General features: G+C 52.7%; 1 protein-coding gene across 3 annotated transcripts in view; it reads left to right on the top strand.

Moving 5' to 3' along the window:
- Window positions 1–7,915: 7,915 nt before the first annotated feature.
- The window catches only part of LHX2 (LIM homeobox 2), a 31,445-nt gene continuing 17,148 nt past the window's right edge, over window positions 7,916–22,212 (top strand). For 2 of the 3 annotated variants that reach the window (XM_082467818.1, XM_082467817.1), the window contains exons 1-2: window positions 19,390–20,315; window positions 21,855–22,057. In XM_082467818.1, coding sequence (XP_082323944.1) covers window positions 20,196–20,315; window positions 21,855–22,057 — 323 coding nt within the window. In that variant the 5' untranslated portion in view covers window positions 19,390–20,195. Of the gene's footprint in view, window positions 7,995–19,389; window positions 20,316–21,854; window positions 22,058–22,212 lie in introns of those variants that run through there. The other variant, XM_082467819.1, reaches the window with a different exon arrangement.

Genomic DNA, 22,212 nt, shown 5'->3' with positions numbered 1-22,212 from the left:
AGACCCCAGCCTCACTGGCCCTGCAGAGTCTGCACCCCAGCAGGTTAGTGCCCTAGTTACAAGCGTGGGCTTTGGCACCAGACAGATCTGGGCTGGAGACCTGGCTCTAGCAGTTGCTGGCTGTGTGACTTTGAGAAAGCCACTTCCGCCTCTGAGCCTCAGTCTCCTCTTCTATAAAAAGGGGATGGTAATAGACTCTGTTAATAGGAAAACTGAGCTAATGCATGGAAATCCCTGAGCCTTCTGCCTGGCACAGAGCAAATGGTCAGTAAATGGAGCTCTCATGACCATGCTCTTCACCTGCTCAGGCAGGAGACTGACGGAGGCAGAGCTTCCAGATGGAGGGGAGCTGAGATGGCGAAGCACTTCTGAGCAGGGTCCTCAAGGTCCCAGCTGAGGCCACTTGGGAGGAGATTCCAGGTTGGTGAAGCCCAACTCCTCTCCTCCCCATGGGTCTATCTTAATTTAAATTCCCTTTCCTTATTATGAGTTGAAGGTGGGGAAGGGAGCGCACATTTATGGAATATCATTGTTGTGCCTCATTGTGTCTCAGGGAAAAGGTGTCAGTCCTTATAATTTCATCTTTCTTTAACTGAATAGAAGAATTTTTATGAGAAAATTGGTCCTGTTTTTTGCCATCAAAATACTCCTAAAAGGGCATGAACAGGAGTCAGCAATATGGAAGTTGCTTTCTCATTTCTCTTTAAATCCCTGTATTTGAACCGGATGTTAGTGTTCACACAATTCTGTCACCCAGTGTGTTGGTCATCTTGACCCACTTTACAGATAGTGACACTGAGGCTCTGAGAGGTGAAATGGGCTCCACCGAGAACTGGAGTTGGAAACACTTCTTTCTGTTTTAGGCAGTCCTCACTAAGGATGCTGTAATGGGTTGAATGGTCACCTCCAAAATGATATGTACATGTCCAGGAACCTATGAATGTGACCTTATTTGGAAAAAAGGGTCTTTGCAGATGTAATTAAGTTAAAGAACCTGAGATGAAGTCATCCTGGATTACACAGGTGGACCCTAAGTCCAATGGCAAGTGTCCTTAGAAGAGGCAGAAGAGGAAAAGACACAGACACAGAGGAGGAGAAAGCAATGTGAAGACGGAGGTAGAGGTGGGAATATGCAGCCACAAACCAAGGAATGCCTGGAGCCAGCAGCAGCTGGAAGAGGCAAAGAAGAATTCTCCCCTACAGTCTTCAGAGGGAGTTCAGCCCTGCTGACACCTTAATTTGAGACTTCTAGCCTCCAGAACTGTAAGAGGATAATTCTCTGCTGTTTTAAGCCACCCAGTTTGCGGTGATTTGTTACGGCAGCAGTAAGAACCTAACACACTGGTGGTGACGGAAGTCCCTAGCTCGGCCTGCTCTTCATCATAAGCCCTCTTTGGGATGACCACTCCAGCCTCCCCTCTGGCCTCCTTGCCTCCAAGCTCACTCCCTTCAGTCCCTCTGCTGCACTGTGACCGCCAGAGTGATGTTACTTAAACACACGACAGCATCGCGCTCCTGTTTGAAGCCTATCAGCTAGAACTGTCTGTTCCAAGTGACAGAAAACCCAACCCAAACTGGCTTACACAAAAAGGAATTTATTGGCTCATGAAACCAAAAAGGCCAAGAGCTAGGGCTAGATTCATCTTGGCTGGATTCAGGGCTCAAACGATGTCACTGGGACTCATTTTGCTCTGTCATGCTGCCTTCTGTTCTGTTGGCTTTGGTTTCAAGCTCCACAAGATGGTAAGATGGTGGCAGCAGCCCCAAACCCTGCATCCTGTTAGATTAGAGACCAGCAGAAAGGTTCAAAGACCTCTGTCAGGTCCTCAGGCCAAAGTCCTAGACTGGCTCCCATTGGGCCCGCTTAGCCTTCCCTCAACCAATCACTGTGGCCACAGGAATGGAATGTGCTGACTGGCTTAGGTCTAGGTCACATGCTCCTTCCCCTGGAGTCATGATGGTGTGACTTCCCCTGGAGTCATGGCCTCTACTAGAACCACATGGACTGGGAGGGAAGAAGGGGTAAAAAGGGGGAAGATGCAATCCCAAAAGTCCCACTCCAAGTATAGTAAATGAATGCTGAGCAGCCAAAACAACAACAAACAAACAAACAGCAACAATGAAAAAGCATAAATGTCCACTCAGATGCTCTTCACTGGTTCTGCAAAGACACATCAAGATCTCAGTCCCTGGTCTCCAGCCTCACCTCTATTCCAATTTGCTTGACATCTCCAGGTACATCCTGTCATTTCTTGCCCACATGCTTTTGTTCACATGGCCCATTTACATGGCCCAGAATATCCTTTTCCCTATCCCCACACCGTTCATCTGACTGATTCCTATTCCTTCTTCAAGATTGCTCTGCTGGGGGCTTCGTCTCCACTCTGGACCCCCAAGAGCATCCTGAAGTGTATCTGTAATGGCTCTTACCCCACTGGACTGAACTTGAATGCGAATGAGTCTGTCTCCTCCACTGAACTCTGCACTCCCTGAGGGCAGGGATTTATTATATTTTTATTTAACAAACACAAAGTCCTTTCCAAGGGTCAGCCACCATTCTAAGCTCTTCACAAATATTAAGACATTTAATCTTATAACAAACATAAAGAAGGCTCTATTATTAATCCTACTTTAAAGATGGGGAAATTGAGATAGGGAGGCTATATCTGATTCAACTCTGTATTTGTCAGGCCCAGCTCAGGGCTAGGCACATGGTAGGTATTCAAAACATATGTCTTTCAGGTTGTCTCTCCTGGTTGTCCAATCTTACCACGATGGCCACGTCCTCGGATTTTCCCGTTTCCCAAAGTTGCCCACATTCTTGGTTTTCCAAGCCTGGGAAGGGTTGCTGCTTGGACAGCCTCAGCCAGAGCAACCTGGGCTGGCATCTCTCTGGCTCTGCATCAGGAGCCGGGCTAGCGACCCAAGGGCTGGCACAGAAACCTGTGACATGAGGAAGGGACCTCAGTCTGGAGAATGAGCCCAGGAGACCACCCCAGGTGTTCTTCTGCCTCCCCCACCTCAGTGCCACCCTCCTCCTCTGTGTTCGCAGAGCCCAGTACAGGGGTCCTGTCCTGATAGTCACTTACCTGGACAGACCCCTGAACACCACTCTGTCCAGAATCCTAGCCTGAAACCTCCTGAGTTGTAACTGGATTGAAATTAACATGTGTTTATGTCTTGTCCTCACAGGAAAGATTATTTCATTAAGGCCAGTGAGCCTCCACTTCTGCAGACCTGCCTGATTCTGTCTCTTCCGTCTCCCTCCTGCCACCGGGGCTCAGTCCCCATCCCTCCTCCATCGCTCTGTTTAAGCTGCCTCTTCCTCACAGACTCTTTACTCTGTCCATCCTGGACTTGTTCTCCCTCTATCTCCTTGTCTCTCGTCCTGGTCTCTTTCTGTCTGCCTGTCTCTCTTTCTTCTTGTCTCTTTCTGCTGGACTCATCTCTTCTGTGTCCCCTGGCATGTGTCTGACTGTGTCTCTTGTATATCTGTCTGTTTCTCTCCTGGCATCTCTCCCCATCCTTGGTTATTTGCAATGTCCAGAGATGGGCCTGGAACCTCTAGTTTTCTCATCAGTTTGAGAGAACCCTTCTGTAGCAGGGCAGCCTCGGGGCTTCCCAGCCGGGACTCTCTCCTGTTCTCTGAGCCTCCTCCCCGCTGCCCTTGCTCCTCAGGGCCCCTCTGCCCAGCCGAGGGGCATAGGAACTCTCAGGGCCACCTGGGCAGGATGGCTGTCTGCTGCCCCGAGGACCCAGGCCGCTGTGGCTTTCCTTAATGAGTGTGCCTTTGGTGACACATTCATTATTCCTATTTGGTCGCTTGGAGTCAAAACTGATTAGTTACACTTACCGCCGAAAAGATGTAATGATTTTATTGTTTATCTTCAATTTATTTTGATTAACATCTCCATTCTCTTCATTGCAAGCGCAATTAGGTGCAATCTAACAGCGACTACTTTAATTTTGTTGAAATTAAGATGAATAAGTGATGGCTTATGGTGCTTTGTTTAACAAATAAATCATAGTTAAGAGGAGTGTATTAGTAATAAATGAAAAAAGACAGCTTAATTAAAATGCATGGAGCCAGCCTCTTGATGTACATCCAAAATCCAAATCTGAATTCCAAAAATCAGAAGGAGCTGAGGGTTAGGAAGACCCTTGCCACCTCTCACAATGGTGATCAGATGACAGATGGTGTGTTGTGGTTTGGAGGCTACTGGGCAGAGAAGAGCAAGGCACACATATGACCCTTGTGAGCCGGTCACACCTTGTCAGCAAACGCCACCAGGAACCCAGTGAGAAACCAGGCTTGGAAGAACACAGGAAGAGAAGCCTCATCCCCCGCCCAGGAGGGATCGGCTGCCAAGCCCACACCCTGAATTCTCCCTGGGAACCCACTGAGGACAGGGGACAGGTTCCCCCTTGCCCCACCCTCCAGGTTCCCTTGGGAGGTGGGGGAGCTTGATGCCAAGCCTGGAAACCCAGAGCCAGACTCTCAGTGAGATCTCCTCCCTGCTGGGCTGACAGGGACTTCCCCATCTCTTGATTTGGAAACAAAGTGCAAAAAGTCAACCCTGGAAAGTTTCCCGTGTGAAGTTTAAAAGCGCCTGTACTGAAGAGGCCGGCTTTGAAGCAGCTCGTTGGGGCCCCTCCGCAGGCTCCTGCAAGTCAGAGGGCCGGCTCGCCTCAGATCCACCGAACCAGCCTCTGCAGAGCTGGGAAATGGGAATTGTTTTTAAGCTGAAAAATTCCTCGTAGAGTTCACTCCTTTGCCACCGCTCTTCTTTTGTTCTCAGTCATCTCCTTCCTCCTCCTTTTCCTCCTCTTTTGCTTCCTCTTTTTAGTGGAGAGGAGCAGGCAGACCTGGGTTCAAGTCCAGATGCAGGCTCTTACTAGCTGTGTGACCTCAGACCAGTGACCTAACCTCTCTGGACCCCAATGCTTATTCAGAAAAGGGAGAGCAACGGGGCCTCCAAGGGAGGGGTGCTGTGAAGGTTAGTCAAGATAACTGCACAAAAGTGCCCGGATCCTTCCTGGCCCAGAGGAGGAGCTCAATAAGCATTGGCTCCCTCCCTCTCTACAGATCCTCCTCTCTCCTCCTGTCTGTGTATTGCTCTTAGCTAGATCTTCACAGACACGTTTCCCCATCCTTTCTCCAGCATCACTTAACTCCGATTTATCCTTAGTCCTTCTGCATTTAAACTTCACTTTTCTTTTTCATCCTCTCAATGCACATTACTGAGTGCCCATCTTGTCCCAGGCCCTGTGCCACACCCTGAAGACTGTACAAGGTGAGCAGACCAGGACAGGCCTCCCCTCAAAGAGCTTCCAGTCCCACACCTCAAGTCCCCTTCCTAATGGTCATTACCGTCCTGTGTGTTCAAAAGTGTCTTCCCCATGAAACAAGCACTTTGGGAAGGCAAGGACAATGCCCAGCACGGAACCTGGCACACAGCTGGCACTCAATGGCTCCCGACTGTTCGGTCCAACAACAAATGCTGGTTGAAGACACTCCTGGGCGGCTGACTGTAGGGGCACAGAGAGGAAGGAACCAAGCCTGGATGTGTGGTCTGGGGGAGGTCACACTCACGGGGCGACACAGATGCCAAGGCAAGCAATGACACTGTGGGTGGACAGTGCTGGAACAGAGCAGAGGACAGGACAAGAGATGACAACCCCCAAGACAGACGACAGGCAGAGGACATGTATGGGGACTGAATCTGGCTTCCCCCTTCCAGTCAAGAAAAGGGAAATCAGGACTCATGTGGTTAGCATGTACTGAGGCGCAGGCTCCCCATCAATCTATAAGCCCCTCCCCCTCTAGGCCTGGCCCCGCCCACCTCTCCAGCCTCATCCCTCTCATTCCTTCTGCTCCAGCTACACTGGCCTTACTAGCGAGGCTCCCTGCTGCCTCTCACCCCCGGCACATGCTGGTCACTCTTCCAGGAACACTTTCCCTTTAGCAGCACCTTCCCACTTCCTGCCAACTGCAAGCCCCACACCTGACTTCAGTTCTCACCTTGAGAAAGCCCTTCCTGAGCCCCCAGCCCAGGTCAGTTTCCCTGGATGTTTGGTCTCAACTGCACTCTCTACTCCTTCATGGCACTTGTCATGAAAGAATAATGGAATTGCTTTTCATAGTCTGTCTCTCCAGCTAGACTGCAAATTGCATGAAGGCAGACAGATGTGGGTTCAAGGCCACTTAGTGTGTGGCCTTGGGCAAGTCACGTCACTCTAAGTTTTGGTTTCGTCATCTGTGAAATGGGAACAATAACTACCTCCCTTTTAGGATTGTGGTTGGGATCATCCATGGTGTTCATCATGTGCCTGTAGAAGGTTATTTATTCTGTCTAGCTTTTATTCAACAAATTCATAATGAGGATTACACTTAGGGTACAGCAATTCACAAGGCAGGCTGTCTGACTCTGAAGCCGCACTCCACCCAGGAAACGTCTTTGAAACTTAAAAGTCATTCATTTTGTGTGTGTGTGTGTGTGTGTGTGTGTGTGTGTGTGTGAAGGCAGGGAGGAATAAGCTTTCTCCCGCTTGGGTTTAAGGACAGGAAAGAGTATTGCCCTTCTGGTTGGTGTCAGTGAAGGAGGAACCAGCAGGTGACAGGGCCTGAGATGTCAGATCCAGCTCTGGGGACCACAGATGCTCCTCAGGAGAGGCTTTCGAGACCCCAGAAGAAACCACCCCTGACTTTCCCTGCTGAACTGGACTTCTGGTACTTGTCCTGGCCCAGGAAGCTAGCGACAGAGGTTTTGTGGGGCCCACTTGGCACCTGGTGAGCCCTGGTCGTCAGGTAGCTGCCACAGTGGCTGCTGCACTTGGGAAAGTATGAACTCCAAGAGGGAGAACCAGAGTCCTTGAGCACTTCCCGCATGCCCTCCCTGCGGCGCCCCTCCCAACCACATCACCAAGAGCAGCTTATTAACTCCTTTCAACACGGAAACTGCAGCTGGCAGGGAGGAAGTGACTTGTCCGAGGTCTCAGAGCAGAGAAAATGCATTAAGTTGGATTCTGGGGCTGGGGCTGCTGTTCCAAGGAGAGAGAGATAAATAGTCCTCCTGAGCAAAGGGAGCAAGGGGTGGAGAGTGAGGGTAGGTAGCAAGAAAGAAAGAAGAGAGAGTGGGAGAAAATGGTGAGAGCGACCGAGGAGAGAGGGTAAGAGAGCACCACGGCTGCAAAGAGAGAATACAGAGGCGCAGTGAGCAAGAGAGCTGGGGACATCGGGAGGGACCGAGAGAGGAAGGGAGACAGAGAAACGCGACACAGACCGGGAGACGGAGAGAGACAGAGGGAGGCGGGCAGAGACGGACAGACGGAACGGCCAGAGCTAGTGACAGTGACGGGGGAGCGGGGGTGGGGGGAGCGCGCAGAGGGCCCGGGCCAGCGGCGGGCGGGGGAGGAGGCCGGAATGCGGCGCCGCTCGGCCCCCGCCCCCGCCCGGGCCGCACGCGCCCGCAGCCTAATGACCGCAGCCCCGCCCGCGACGCCGGCCCGAGCGGACCCGAGGCGGCCGGCAGCTGGCGGCGCGGGGCCGGCCGGGGAGCCGCGAGCACCGCAGCGCCGGTGGCAGTGCCCCGGCTCGGCGGGCCCTGATTGATTTGTCAGCCGAGGCGACAAAACCGTCCCCCCACCCCCGATCCGCGCGCCTGGTCCTCGGCTTCCCCGGGCTCGGGGTCTCCCTCCCGCGCCTCGCCCGGCTCCCCGGCAGGTTCTGCAGGCTGGAGCTCCCCGCCCACCGGCCCGGGCCCTGGCGCCCCTCCTCGGGCCCCCGCCCCCCGCCCCTCCTCCGGCTCGGCCGGGCTCGCCCGCGGGCCCTGGGGCTGCCCGCGGCACCCTCGCCCCCCTTGGGCACCGTGCCAGCCCCCCCAGCCCTCACCCTGCCGCTCCCCCCCAGCCCGGCGCCCCTGCCCCCCGCCCCCCGGCCCTGGCCCGGGGCCGCCCGCCGAGCCGGCCACACCCGCGGCGGAGGACTCGGAAAGGTAAGAAGGCGCCCAGGCCGCCCCGAGGGGCAGGGGACTGCGCGGGGGGCGCGTGCGGATGGGGGCGCGTGCGGACGGGGGCACGGCGGGCACCCGCGGGCCGGGGACCGGGAGCCGCCGCTGCCACGGAGCGGGGACAAGCGAGTCCCGCCGGGCCGGGAGGGCGCTGGGCGAGTTAGAATCGCATCGGGAGGACCCGGTGGGAATTGGGTGAGATAGTTACCCATCTTCCTGTCCCGGGACTCGGGGGTCTCTCTCTCAGCTACGGACATCTCGGTCTGTATCTTTTCTCTTTTAAGGAATTCTCCTCCTCTCTCACCTTCATCTCGGAGTCTCTAAACATTTACGGGACCATTTTCCTATGTCGCTTTTGAGGAATCACCTCTTTACCTCTCTCTTTCTCAGTCAGAAGGAGTCTCTTCTCATCCCTTTCCCCAAATAAGCATAGTCTCTCCTTGCCCCATTGAGAAGGATTTTCTTTCTCTTTCTCACTGCCCAGTTGAGAAGCAAATTGTCTGCTCACAATTTGCCACCGTCTTCTTCTCTCTTACCCATTTTGAAGGCTAGACCCCCTTCTCTGTCACCCTTTTACGCCTTACGCCGTTTAATTCTGAGGGTGCTGACTCCATTTGAGTTTTCAACTAGGGGGTGGACCTTCTGTTTTTCTAGTGCAGGGGCCGATTATGGGGACTCCTCATCCAAAGCAGGGTACCAGCCATCCGTGTTACCCTCCAGGCAAAGGGCAGCTGCCCAGGTGAATGGGGCATTTGTTTCCAGGGGCGAGCAGGGAAGACTTCACCCAGAAACAAAGAATTGAGATCGACTGAGACTGTCCCAGCCTCTTCCAAGGCTGAAGAACCCCAGCTTCTGGGCTGAGGGCCCACCTGGAGCCACCCTCCCCCATCCCTTTAACTTTAAAATAGTTTAATGAACACAGAGAGAGAAATCTTTTTTTCTTTTTTTTTTTCTGCGTGGTGAGCAGTCTACAAAGAGAAAGGGGAAAGGAGGGAGAGGGCTTTAACTCTGATCCCCGCAATTAGTTCCCTGGGAGTGGGAAGGGGGGGGCAACCGGGAGCCTCAGTTCTTCAGATACAAAAGCATTTAGATCGCTTTAGACCGGTTAATCCTGAGTCTGGCTCGGGTCTCTTTTGTTTCCCAACTCCATTGTGGGTTTTGTGCAGTTTCTCTCTGTTCGAGTGATTGACTAGCCAATGGATGGTAATTATCCAAATGTCCCCTCTGTCCTTTGACTGACTTCTCCGTATTATGGGCAACCGTCATGCATTCTGTCATTCTATATCATATTACATGTATTATCATACGAAGTCTCCCACACACACACACATAAAGGAGGGAGCCTCAGCCCAGATGCTGCTGCTTTTAGAAGGAAGGGCCCTGAGAAATTTGTCCTGGGCACGATTCGGAATACAGAGCAGGGGACTCCAGAAATGGGAGGTTCTGCAGGTAATTTGTTTTGCTGGCTGGGGGTGGGGGTGGGAGGTAGTCTCTGGGGTTGCGGTTAGAAAGACTGTGCTGCAGGCTTGGAGCAGGCCTGCCAGCTGGTAGTCCTCCTGCCAGATGATTGGAGCGGTTTGGACAGATCTGGCATACTTTATGGAGAAACTTAGAACCAGCCTTTTGGCCCCAGACTATCAGAAAAGTCTGCAGGGCTGAGTCCTTTTTCGGATACTGGAACTTAGTGGCATGTGCTCAGGACATCAACCCTTGAGATCCCCAAATACACCTCTTCTACTTGTGGCTCTATGTAGGACAAGCCCTTTGGACTCTTGTCCCTGCTTGCTGCCAAGGAGACTAGGGACGGAGGAGCCAGCCATGTCTATTCCAAACCCCCACTAGCTGATGCTGAAGGTCTGAGAAGGGACAAGCTTTTCCAACTATGCTTTTTTTACAGATAAACTTAGTGCCCCTTGGTGCAATTGTGCATGCCATCACTTAAGAGGGAGGCAGGATTTATAAAAAGGAGGCTTTGCAGACGGAGATGCTGGGGTCCTCTGAATCTGTGGGCAGGACTAGCCTTTCTTCTGCTAAAATGGGAAAAAATGTTTTATTATTACAATGGATATGAAGTGCCACCCAGATGAACAGGCTTGCAGTTAATTACCTTGTTCTTCATCAAATATATGAGCAATAAACTCTCCAGGAAGGGAGGGGTGTGTGTGTGTGTGTGTGTGTGTGTGTGTGTGTAAATAGATAGATAGATGGATGAATGCAAGGGAGAGAGAAACCGGCACTCTTTTTAAGACCACAGAAAAAGATAGACTATTTTATGGGAAGCTTGATACACTCTGCAAGATGCTTTGAATTTTTCGATGATCAAATATACATGATCAAGCTGTGCATGTTAGGGTGTGAGGTGCACTGACGGTCAATGGCTATTGATCAGGCTGTTAAGTGTTTCTGCTCAGTTTTATAAATATAGATGGATCCCAGATGATTTAAAGAATTGGATAGATAAGAAACCGGCATTCTACATTTCTTTGGAGAAGGGGAAATGGCTGATTGGTTACAAAAACCACAAACCATTGTTTACTCCCACATACACACACACACACACACACACACAGACACACACGCCTTGGAAAAGGTGAACTTCATTTGCAGGGGTGTTCACGAATAGAGTAAAAATATTCCAAGTGTTTTGTTTGGAATAGTCACTTTACTTGAGCATTATTCACAGGCTGGGAGTTTACTTCCCTTTCTGTCTCTCTCTGTCTCTGTCTCTCTCTGTCTCTGTCTCTGTCTCTCTCTCTCTCTCTCACACACACACACACACACACACACACACACACACACACAGAGGCAACCACAATTTTCACCCAGACTGACATGCTGCTGAAGAGATGGGGAGAGTGTCATTTTGGGGAGTAGGGTCTAAGGTCCTTAAAACCCTTCTGGTTAAGAATAGGGTGAACTGGCCACATAGCCTTTCCTGATTAGCTAATTTCTCACTAATCTAAAGATTTTTTAGAAAGGTGTGGGGTGTATGGGGGGGTGAAGATTTAAAGATAACCTCAAATTGGTCTGGAAAAATTCAGCCGACAGGTTAGAAAACCTATTTCTCTTTCATTCTCTCTTTCTCTCTTTCATCCTCTCCTCTTTTTCCTGTCTCTTTCTTTCACCTTGCCTTCTAGAAATTAAAAGTGGACTTTGAAAGGAAGGGGCAATGAGAAATGGTTGGGAAGGGGGAGAAGAGAAAGCAGACTTTTAATTTTTTTTTATTGTGTTGCATGGCAATCTTATTTGTAATCATCCAATTAGCTATTTTGTAGAAAGATCATGTTCAAGAAAATCAGCCTTCACCCACATCAGTGAAACTTAAGCCTACAGACAATTTATAGTTATGTTTTGGTTTCACATCTGAAAAAGAGAGTGTGGATTTTAGATTTTTCTGTCTGGAAATACCTTTTCCAGCTAAGAGCCCCTCACTGGGGGAGCTCAGGCATTCCTACTGATAAATCCTCCCTGGAAATGGAACTGAAATTGGCATCCCTCAACAAAGTTGATTCACCTAGAAATGGATGAATCAGTCCTGATTGGGTGGACATGCCCCTTCACCTCATTGTGTCTGACCTATCACTTAATTAATCTCTCCCAGATGCAGAGCTGTTGACAATGCCAAAGATAAGCAGTATTTTGAACAAAGCAGAAAGCTTTTTAAAGAACAATGCACAGTGAGGTTTCAGGCTCCTAAAAATGTGTAAATCATCAACATTTTGATGGAGTTTGTTATAGCTGAGGCGCAGAGATGGTCCCATCTTTGCTACAAACTTTCTGTGCTTTTCTTTAACCACTGGTATCTATCTACACTCATTTTCTGCCTCTCCTTTCTGTCTCTGGTTCCCTTCCTCCTGCCACTCCCTCTCTCTGGATTCAGATTATCCATGGCTAGTTTTCGGAAAATTGTCCTCTGTTTCCCAGCTTTGTCCCTGGCTCTTCAGATCCTTTTGATAGTATTAGGGCTATCGAGGTGGTCAGCTTCGAAGGCTTTGGGTGACAAAATATTGACTGCATTTTCTAGTACCTTATGAAGGAGGACGTTTGTGCTGGAGGCACCTTGGTGACATACAGGGAATAGTTCATTAATTAAAAGACTTGCTAATTGCTGCTTGAATTACTGTACAGAGAGAATGAAATGAGTTTGTAAAAAACGACAATTTGGGGAATTTTTTTTTTTTTAGCTTAAAACATTCTTATAAGCAGGTCCTAGAAAATGTGTTACTTTTACTCATGCCTCTATCGTCAACTATTCAATTGAGCTTCAATTAATGATAATATATGGTCTGGGATCCTTACTGGGCTGACTGATGGAAGAGCTTTGTTGAATTTGGTGCAGGTGGCACTGTTTAATAAGCACAGGAAAGAGTGAATAATGTAGTGCTTGCAAAGAGAAGTAAATGCAAAATAGATCGCTCTAATTATGGCAGCCCCCAGAAATGGAGATGCAAGCTGAAATGGCCAACTAGCTGGGAAATTCCAAATAGAGCTGATTGTCCCCTGCCTTTTTACTTTTGAGGACTGATGGTAGCTTAAAAGTAAATTTGGATGAGCTCATCTGATTCAACACAAGCACAAATTCAAAACCTAGGTCTGATGACCTATCAATGTTTTCCTTAACTGTCTAGAAGCCTTTACCAGATAGTATAATTCAGTTCTAAAATGGGGCCATCTGAACATTTCTTCCTGCAAGAGATCGGCACAAACTCATTACTACTAGTCTTCGTGCTTTACTGCAAAGTATCAGGAGATTGTTTTTGTTTTGTTTTGTTTGAATTTCTTTATGCCTGAGAAAATGAGTCTATTGGAAATCAAAGTGTGAATACTTAAGCAAACAGAATTTCCCATATACCTGCAAGGGCCCGTAACGATTTTCATTCATGCAAAGATAATCGATGGAACATTAGTTGTTTTAATTAATGGAAGAATAAAAATGGGGGAGGGGGCAAGAGGTTGGGCTAAGGCTGAAGCTTATGTGGGAAATGACTCACTCCTCACCTAAGGAGACAATGCCAGCTCCCCAAATAGCAGTAGAGATTTGCTAATCAAGCCAGTGGAAAGTTGGGCTGGGGTAGAGAAAGGGCTCTGCTGAAAGTGCAGGGTGAGAGAAGGTGACCACGCTGAGCATTTTCCCCTCCCTGCAACCTCACTGTTCCCCTCGGAAATGTACCAAGTCCTACATCACCTCATAGGAGAGGAACCTTCTTACTTCCCAAGAAGGTGCGATTTGTGCTAGGAGCGAGTATGTTTTTGTGATGGTAAAACAGTGCCAGTGGCTGGGAAACCAAAATCAACATTCTTTAGCCTGGATTAAGGAAAGGCTGGGGCTGAATACTTGTGAGCTTCGTGAAATGGGCTGACAGATGCACGGAGTGTGCTAGGTATGGGGCGATCCATATCCTGTGAGTGTGCAGAGATTCTCTGGTTGGGGACTCAGGGGAGAGCCAAGTCCAGCATCTTTAGCCAAAACCCCCTCTTTTTGTTCTGTGGAAATGTTTACCAAATCCTCCTCCAGTCTAGTCAGCGCTGGCTGGGTACCCCTGTCGATTAGTCTAAGTGAAGCTCATAAAATGTTTATGAGGAAACCTTGCTTGGAAATAGAGTTTAGGGGTGTCCTGCTGTCAGAAAGGGGTGGCAGAGATGCCTTTGAATGGAGAAAGACCATGGTAGGAATTTTTCCAGTCTCAAATGCATGTCAATACAAGAGTTGTCAGTTAGTCAAGAGTTCAGCTGCTTCCTCCCCCATCCCCACTTCTTTTCCACACTATCTTCCTGATTCTCCTCTTAGCAAAATGCGGTTCCCAGTGTGAGGAAATTTACTGCTGTTAGTTGTGCTTCTATTTAAAAAGCAACCAGATTAACAAAAAGGGCAGAATTCTAGGACTGGGGCTCTTCTAGGACTGGGTTGTATTCTGGGTTAGTTTAAGACGAATTACCCTCAAGGAATGGTGGTAGTTACACCCGTTGAAAAAAAAAAGACATCTTGTTGCAATACTTTTTTTTTTTCTTCCAGAATAGTTTACAACTTTGCATGGAAATTAGTAGGTGGGGAGATGCAATTGGCTATTGTGTATTTTGTTACAATTGTTCTTTAAGAATAATCTGATCTGACAGATTTACATTGTTGACAATGTGATTTAAGCAGACCCAGATACAAACTTTCCCCACCCTAATCAATAATGGTAAATCCTTTTGCTGAGATGAACAATCTCCGACTTAGCATATTCATGTTTCTTTTGCCGATTCCCTGTAATAAAATTGAACGTTTTGTCACCACTTTGAGAAACACTGCCAAACACCTTAAAACACATGTCACACGCCAGCAGCCCCTCATTTCCCTCCTGCGGGAGTTTCTACATCTGGAATCATAATCACAGATAAAAACCTTGACAAAATTGCATCTGAGCACATTCCTCTCCGCAGCCCTTACTTTCTCATAACATTTAATACAATATTAATACCTGCTACCGAAAGGCAGGAGGGAGGAAAGGGCTGCCAACCTCCACGTTTCCTGATGCATCATGTTCAAACCTGAAATTCACACTTAGTGTTTCATTTTAAGTTCAGTGCATTTAACAGGGCCCTAGAGAGAGGGCCCTGGTTAGTTCCCCAACCTGCTCAGCTGACGCTCTGGGAGGCGGTTTCGGAACTGTTCAGATCGCTGCAGGGAGAAGAGGAGGAGAAATTGGGCTCCTCCATGCCAGAGTCAGGCCAAGCCACTTATGTATCTACAGACACGGGGTTCTTCTTCGAAACAGCTAAGGCCCCACTAATTTTTATTGTCAATAGTGGTAACCAGCAGATTTTCTGTAAGGTGTGACCAAGGCAATGAGTTGATTTCATGAAGAGGTGGCCATGCCTGAGCTGATTTGCTGCTAACTGACAGCCTCTCACATCAATATAAAACACTTCCCCCTTCACCTCCTCCCCCAGGCCTGGGAAGGGGGGTCCTTGTTGAAGATATGGGGCTTTTCTGCCATCCTTGTGACTCAGCTTCACCCCATCTCTTCCTGGAGAGGTCCACAACCCCACATTCCTGCGTGGTGGCAAGGAATCACCATTCCTCTGCTATACAAATGAGAGACAGAGGTTAGAGAGAAGGGGAAAATGTAGGGCGCTTACCCCTCTGGGGGGTTCCTGGGGGCATGTGTGATACACTGGAAGAGAACTTTCAGATATTGGTGGCTTTGTTCAGTCCTTGCCATTCTCTAACCAGAACTAGGGTTGAGACAGACCACAGCAGTTCTAGGGAGCCCAACCAGGAGTGCTCCCTCCCTTTTAAAGATTTAAACCACCAGGTTTCTGAAATGAATAATCAGCACCTCCAGTAGCAGCCTCACTGTAGAGGGACACACCCCCCGTACACACACACACACACACACACACACACACACACACACACACACACACAGAGTTCCCTAAGCAAGACCCACTTTGCAGCCTAACAAGGAGTATAATTTGCTGAAGGGTGCAACCCTGAGAGCAGGAGACATTACATTTTACTCAGGGAACCGAGGCAGGCAACTGGCCCTGTGACTGCAGCCAACAGCTTTAAGAACACAGTTCTTCCTGCTGCAAGGCAGAGAAGAAACAGTTGTCTTTGCCTCTTTCTTCTTTGCAGTTATTATCCAAGAGGCTTTCCCCACCCCAGTCCCCGGCACCATCCGCAGTGTTTCAGATAATCCATTGGCGGTGCCCAAAGGGGGTCCCCAGGCAGGCGGGTCTGGGGCCAAAGAGGGCGGCTCTCCCTGCGCGGAATCCTTCCCTGGTGGCTCCCAAATCAGGCGTTTTCTCTGCCTGCATTTCCCTCGGGGGAGACTCGAGAGGCTGCAAAAATCTGGGCGCCCGTTCGCTCGCTTGTCAAGAAGCAAACTGTCTTCACATTCTCCAAGAGCAACATCCCTGCCTAGGAAAAGGAAAGAAGAGGCAAAATAAATAAAACCAGTTAATGTTGTAGTTAACTTGCAAATCAAGTAAATCTGTTGGTGCCGTATTTGAGAAATAAACCATCAGAGCGTCACAGCAAACACACACTTCTGAACGTCTTCATTTTGATTTAATGGTATATCAGCGTCAACTATCGCTTCCTCTGCTGGTACACACGGCCTGATGCCGCGGGAGGAGGGTGCCCATGTTTATCACCGAGTGAGATGACTAATTACACCTTGTCAATCACCGGCTATGAAGACATAAAACCAGCGCGCACAATGAAGTAGTTGCCTGCAGCGTCAATTAGTTGGCGATTCGGCGGTTATTGCGTGGCCCTGCTTTGGCCGCCTCTAATAACGGGACGGAGCTCCGGGAACAGCGCACTGATCAATCACCCTCCTTCCGCGGCTGCCGGGCTCCCGCCCCCTCTTCCCCCGCCAGGCCCGGCCTCACTTTCTCTAGGCTGCATGTGCTTCCTCCCTCCGCGGCCCCGGCTCTGTGGCGCCGGCAGCCCCGGGAGCCCCGGGAAGTTTGCGCGCCCGCAGCTCCGCAGCCGGCAGCCGGGAGCCCCGCAGCCTTCGGGGAGCGCCGGGGCTGGTGGCCCCTTTGTTGGAAGAGGCGTGGAGGGAGCGCTTTTGTTCTGAGTTAGTCACGGTGGCCGGCTGGAGGCTGCTACCTCATTATGCGCCCGGTCTGTCTGTCTGCGAGGAAGCAGATGGTGGGGAGGTAGGCAGCGGCGAGAGTAGCCAGACCTGAATTCCGTTCACCTGTCACCTCCCACAAAAGGCAGGTTCAAGGGACCTAGGGAGTTTCTTCCCCTACCTGGGGGAGGGGCGTCGAGGGGCCGCTGTTTCTGGCGCCCCAGAAGGTTCCATTTACCCGCGGTTGCCTGCGCCCCCCACCCCCTGCCACCCCCTCGGCTGCGGCTTCTCGCACCGCGTAAATGTCACTCACGTGTCAGGGTGTGTGTTTACAGCCTGTTCCTCTCCTTGTTTAGTCTCCGCGGACAGGGCTCAGCGGTTGTACGACGTCCCCCCGCCGCTGGGGGAGATTAGCAAAGTTACCGGCCTCTGAACCCGGGGCCGGGGAGGGGGTCCCCAGATCCCGTGGCGGGAAATGGGCTTGAGCCTTTTGCAGACCTGAGCCCGTCCTAGCCTGCCACGGAGGGATAAATAGGCGGGCGGTCCCGGCGGGAATCCTCACGGCCAGGGAATTTGGGGTAGGTCAGCGATGGGTGTGGGCTGCTGGTCAGTGAGGTGTCGAAGAAAGCGTGCGCTTACAGATACGGGGGAAGTGAAGAGACGCAGGGTGTGTTTCCACGTTTCTTGGGAAGCCCGCGGCAAGAGTTACCGAGGGCTCCTCCCCCCGCCCCGCAGCTCCTAAGGCAGCCCCTCGAGTTCTCGAAAACGTATTGCAACCACCAGCCTGGGCGCAGAGCTGCACCAAGGACAAACGCTCCAGCGTTGTTGCAATTTTTTTCCTACCGGTTGGGCGACCTCCCAATGAACCCCACTGACTCCCAGATTAGATTTTCACTCCCTACTTTCTTTGAAAGAAAGTACCCCAGATGGGTCAGTAAAACATGCTTGTGTATGCAGGTAGGCATCCGTGTGCCTGGGCGCTGGCCGTGTGCAGGCGCCAGAGCACACGTCTGTGTGAACACTCGCGCACGCGCGCCTTTGGGATTATGGTCCTTTCCTTGCCTCGCCTTGGGGCATCTGTGCATGTGCAGCATGAACAGACACACTTGTAACTTCAAGAGTTTTGCAAATATGCAAAACATGGCCTCAGAGAATCGTGTGGCCTCGGAGGATCTTTCGCAGGGATCTAGGTAGAGTTGCCTGAGTGTGCAACTGTACATATAACTGTGCAATTTTCCAGTTTATAGATGCACCCTCCTGCCTGGCACTGTACACTTATACTTGAAGTGCACGTGCTAGCTCTACATTTCTGCTGGCCGTGTTTTTGCCAACAAAGATGAATGCGTGCATTTGCACACATGAGCATGACTGTGCTTGGGCATTACAAGCACACGTATATTTATGTCTGAAACTTATATAAGATTTGTGTAAAGTATGATTTTGTGCTGCCTAAATTCTATGCCCTGTAAGATAAACTACACAGATCCTGGCTAGCCCCTTACCTCCTGTTGGCAATCAAGTCACTTCACACTAACCCGCCTCCAAAGCAGAGCCAGGAGATGGGACTCTATAACTGACTAGCTCATTCAGTTTTTCTCTACAATCACCTTTTATTTCCTAAATCTCGCTTCACCACACACCCGGATATCTCTCCCAAGAGATTCTTGGTTGAGCCTGAAGTCTGGGGGTTGGGGTGGCAGTTGGGATTTATGCCGCAGGCCAGGTTGGTGGAGAAGTGGTGCTGCCAGGCGGCAATATGGATGTCCTTCAGTAACTGGGTCTGTGGCATGAGGCACCCAGCAGACAGAGAATGGGCCAATGGTTTTTAAGAACCTCACTGATGCCTAATGTAACTCGGAGTGGGAAAGTTTTTAAAGGGAGGAGGAGAGGGAAAAGGAAGTGATGAAAGAATTTGCTTAGTGCCTACTATGTTCCAGGCATTTTACATCCGTGATCTCTTTCACTCGTCACATCCAAGTGGAGAGGGCTTTCCTGTCCCTCACTTAAAAGATGAGAAACAGGCTTAGGGAAGTTAAGTCACTTGCCTAAGGTTACACTGCAAGTAAATGGCAGAACTAGGATCCGAACCCATGCCTTTTCTAGTTCCTACAGCCATGCTCGCACCCACTCTTCCAGGCTGGAGAGAGACCAGGAAGAGTGAGGAGCTGCACGCTGGACCATTAATTGGGCCCTAGCTCACTTGAAGGGAGGATAAGCTGACTGGCCCCACTCCCCGGGAGCCACAGCTCCCACCGGTTCTTGCCTCTCTGGCTCAGCCGGGTCCGCGGGAGTCCTGCGCGGGAGTCCGCAGCCCGCGGCGCGGAGCCTGGGCCGAAGGCAGAACTCGGCGGGAAGCGGCCGAAGGCTCTCCCAGCTCTGCTCCAAGGCCTGCCTTCCCAGGCCTCCCCAGCCGGTGCCCGAGGGGCGGCTCCGGGCAGAGGGGAGACCAGAGTGAGACCTCCTCAAGCATCCTCTGGCGGCTTCGCTTTCATAGGATGGAGACGGCGGGGAAAGAGGGTTTAAATTTCCTTCCCGAAGCAATCGCAGGAAACTGTTTGTAGCTTAAAACTCTAAACCCCGCGCTCTCCCTCCTCCCTCCCGCCCCCGCCCTCCAGCCTCGCCCACCAGCTCCCACCATCTCGTCGCTCCTCTCCTCCTCTTGCTGCTCCCCTCCCTCTCGGGTCTCCCGCCTTCCCGGAGCACGCGCTGCCAGGGCCCGGGGTGCCGGTCGGCCAATGGCGCGGCGGCAGGACGTGATGTCAGGCGCGGCTGTAGAAAAGGCGCGGACGCTTGGCTGGCGCGGACTGCAGAGCCGGGGCTGGGCTCGGCGCGCTCTTGGAGAGCGTTGCGCGCGGCTGGGCCCGCGGCCGGCGGCTCCTCCTCCCGCTCTGCTCCTCCTCCTTTTTCTCCTCCTCCACCTCCTCCACCTCCACCACCTCCTCCTCCACCTCCTCCTCCTCCACCTCCTCCTCCTCCACCTCCTCCTCCTCCACCTCCTCCTCCTCTTCCTCCTCCTCCTCTTCTTCAATTCTCCCGGTGTCTCTGCTCCGCTCGCCGGCTTCCGAGAAACCCCTACTTCAGTAGCCGACCCAGCGCCTAGGCGGGTTGCCTTGGGCTGGGGGCACATCCCGGGGAGGGGAGCGGTCCAGGCAGCTGGGCGGCCGTGGGCACCTAGTCGCTCCCGGGTGAGCCCCGACCGCAGCCGTCGCCGCCTCGGGCAGAGTTTGCGCTCCTGCTTTGCGCCGGGGGCGCCGAAGACGGGCGGGCGATGCCCGCGGCGTGAAAGCGCCCGCGGCGGGCGCTGACCTCTGCCCTGGTCTCTCACCCCCTCCCGCACCCACCCCCCACCCGCCCCGTGCCCTTGTGACCCTGGCTTTGGCGCCGCCGCCCAGGCGCCCCGCGATGTAGCTGCCCCCGCGCCTCGGCGGGAGGCGTCCTGGCCCGCGGGCGCCCGGGGCCCGGAGCCCGGCCTGGGGGCACAGCCGAGCTCGGGCGGGGCCGGGGCCGCGGTGGCTATGCACCGGGCCCGTTAGCGCGGGGAGCGCCAGGCAGCTGAGGCGGGGGGCAAGCCCTCCCGCGGAGGAGCCGCGCCCCCGGCCCCGCCGGTCCCGCCGCGATGCTGTTCCACAGTCTGTCGGGCCCCGAGGTGCACGGGGTCATCGACGAGATGGACCGCAGGGCCAAGAGCGAGGCTCCCGCCATCAGCTCCGCCATCGACCGCGGCGACACGGAGACGGTAGGCGCACAGCGGCGGGGTCGGGGCCAAAAGCTGGGACGGGACCGGCTCGGTCTGCTCCTCTGCTCTCCTAAGTTTGGGGGCAATTTGGGGAGCGTCCTTCGTGCCGCACGGGACTGGACGCTGGGGCTCCGCGGACAGGATGCAAGGCCCGTAGCTCCCGGGTCAGGGGAAACCCGGCTGTTGGCGGAGGAGGGAAACAAGGTTGAAACCGAAATTTCAGACGCTGAGGGTGGAAGAGAGCATTTCTCCCGAAGTGGGAGCGAAGTCCTACCCGCGGCCCGATGGCTCTCTACTCACTTCAACGGGCTCTTTGGTCGCCAGCCCCGCGCTCTCCTCCACCACTCGGCTCTGGCTGCTGGCGGCGCCGCCTGCGGCGCGGGGAAGGCGAACAAACCGGCAGTACTGGGGCTCCAGCCGACTTGGGCCTCTCCCCGCCTCCTGGCAATCGGGGTTCCCGTCCCAGCGCAATTTCAGGGGTCGAAGTCTTCAAGGCTAGCGCTTTTCGTTGTTCGCATCTTGGGCCTCCTGGCTGGCCCGACTTGGCTCGGTTAGGGCCGGGAGTTCAGGCTCTGGCCTGGCTCTTGTGGAAGGAGAGTCCATTCGGATCTCCATACCTGGCTCCACCAGCCCAGCCCCAAATAGCCAGTTCCTTGCCTCAGACCTCCCTGGGGGCCCGATGAGCAGACGCTGCCCAAGCCGGGCCCAGAAGTGACCTTTAGAGGCCAAGGAGGTGGGGAGCATGAGCGAACCTTCTTTGCTTGGAAAGCAAGAGCAGCAGCCCCAGTGCCTCTGCTTCTGAGCTCTTCTTCCCCAGTTAAACCCTCTCAGCCTATCAGTTTGGTTAGGAGAGGATTTGGATTGGGCCTATCCTGCACTCAGAGACTTTGAGGGTGCCCATGCACCCCACTCACCGTCTCCCAGGACCCAAGAGGGCCCCAGACAATGTGGCAGAGGTGGTGGAGGGGCAGAGGTTGCCCCGCGATTTGCCCTGGCCTGAACCTTCGGCTTAAGGATCCAGAGATCACTGGGATTAGGGGCCAGGAACTCCACCGAGTCTCTGGAGAGGAGTCTGTGGGGAGGGTGACTTTTAATGGTCATCTTACCCCTTTTCCTGAGGCCCAGCAGAGTGGCTCCTTTAAGAAACAGTTTGGGGGAAGCTTTTGGAGGGCTTGGCTGAAGTAGCCACTGCTGCCCCCAGTCCCCAAACACAGCACGAGCCTTTCTGGGAAAAGAGCAGAGGGGACAGAAAGGGGGAGAAGTAAGGAGGAAGATCTATCCAGGCCAGCAGCCGGTCCTGGGCCTGTGGCCGGCTTGGGCTGCATGGGCGGGCCTGGGTCCTGAGCCCCCTGGATATGGGCCTTTTGGGGTGCAGGAAGAGCACCGCACACCCTGGCAGGCACCCCCATCCCCCCACCCCCACGTTTAGGGCTAGCTGGAGCCTCGGAGGGAGCTGCGGGTGCCCGGTTCCCCGTGGCGTGGCGGCGGGGTCGCAGGCTGACGCAGGCGCTGCGGACTCGCGCCTCCCTCCCTCCGCAGACCATGCCGTCCATCAGCAGTGACCGCGCTGCGCTCTGCGCCGGCTGCGGGGGCAAGATCTCCGACCGCTACTACCTGCTGGCGGTGGACAAACAGTGGCACATGCGCTGCCTCAAGTGCTGCGAGTGCAAGCTCAACCTGGAGTCGGAGCTCACCTGTTTCAGCAAGGATGGAAGCATCTACTGCAAGGAAGACTACTACAGGTAGCCCCCACCTCGGGACCCACTGCCCTGGGCACCCAGGGCCCCTCATCTCAAATGCAATCTTCTCCGGTTGCCTTCCCTCCAGCCCCAAGGGAGGGTTCCCTACCTAGGTCCTCCCTTCTCCAAGCCAGTACAAATTGGATGACATCCTTTTT

This window comes from Balaenoptera physalus, assembly GCF_965194825.1.
Source record: "Balaenoptera physalus genome assembly, chromosome: 7".
NCBI lineage: Eukaryota > Metazoa > Chordata > Mammalia > Artiodactyla > Balaenopteridae > Balaenoptera > Balaenoptera physalus.
Note: the sequence above shows the minus strand (reverse complement) of the source record. Positions and strands in the feature narration are given on the sequence as shown.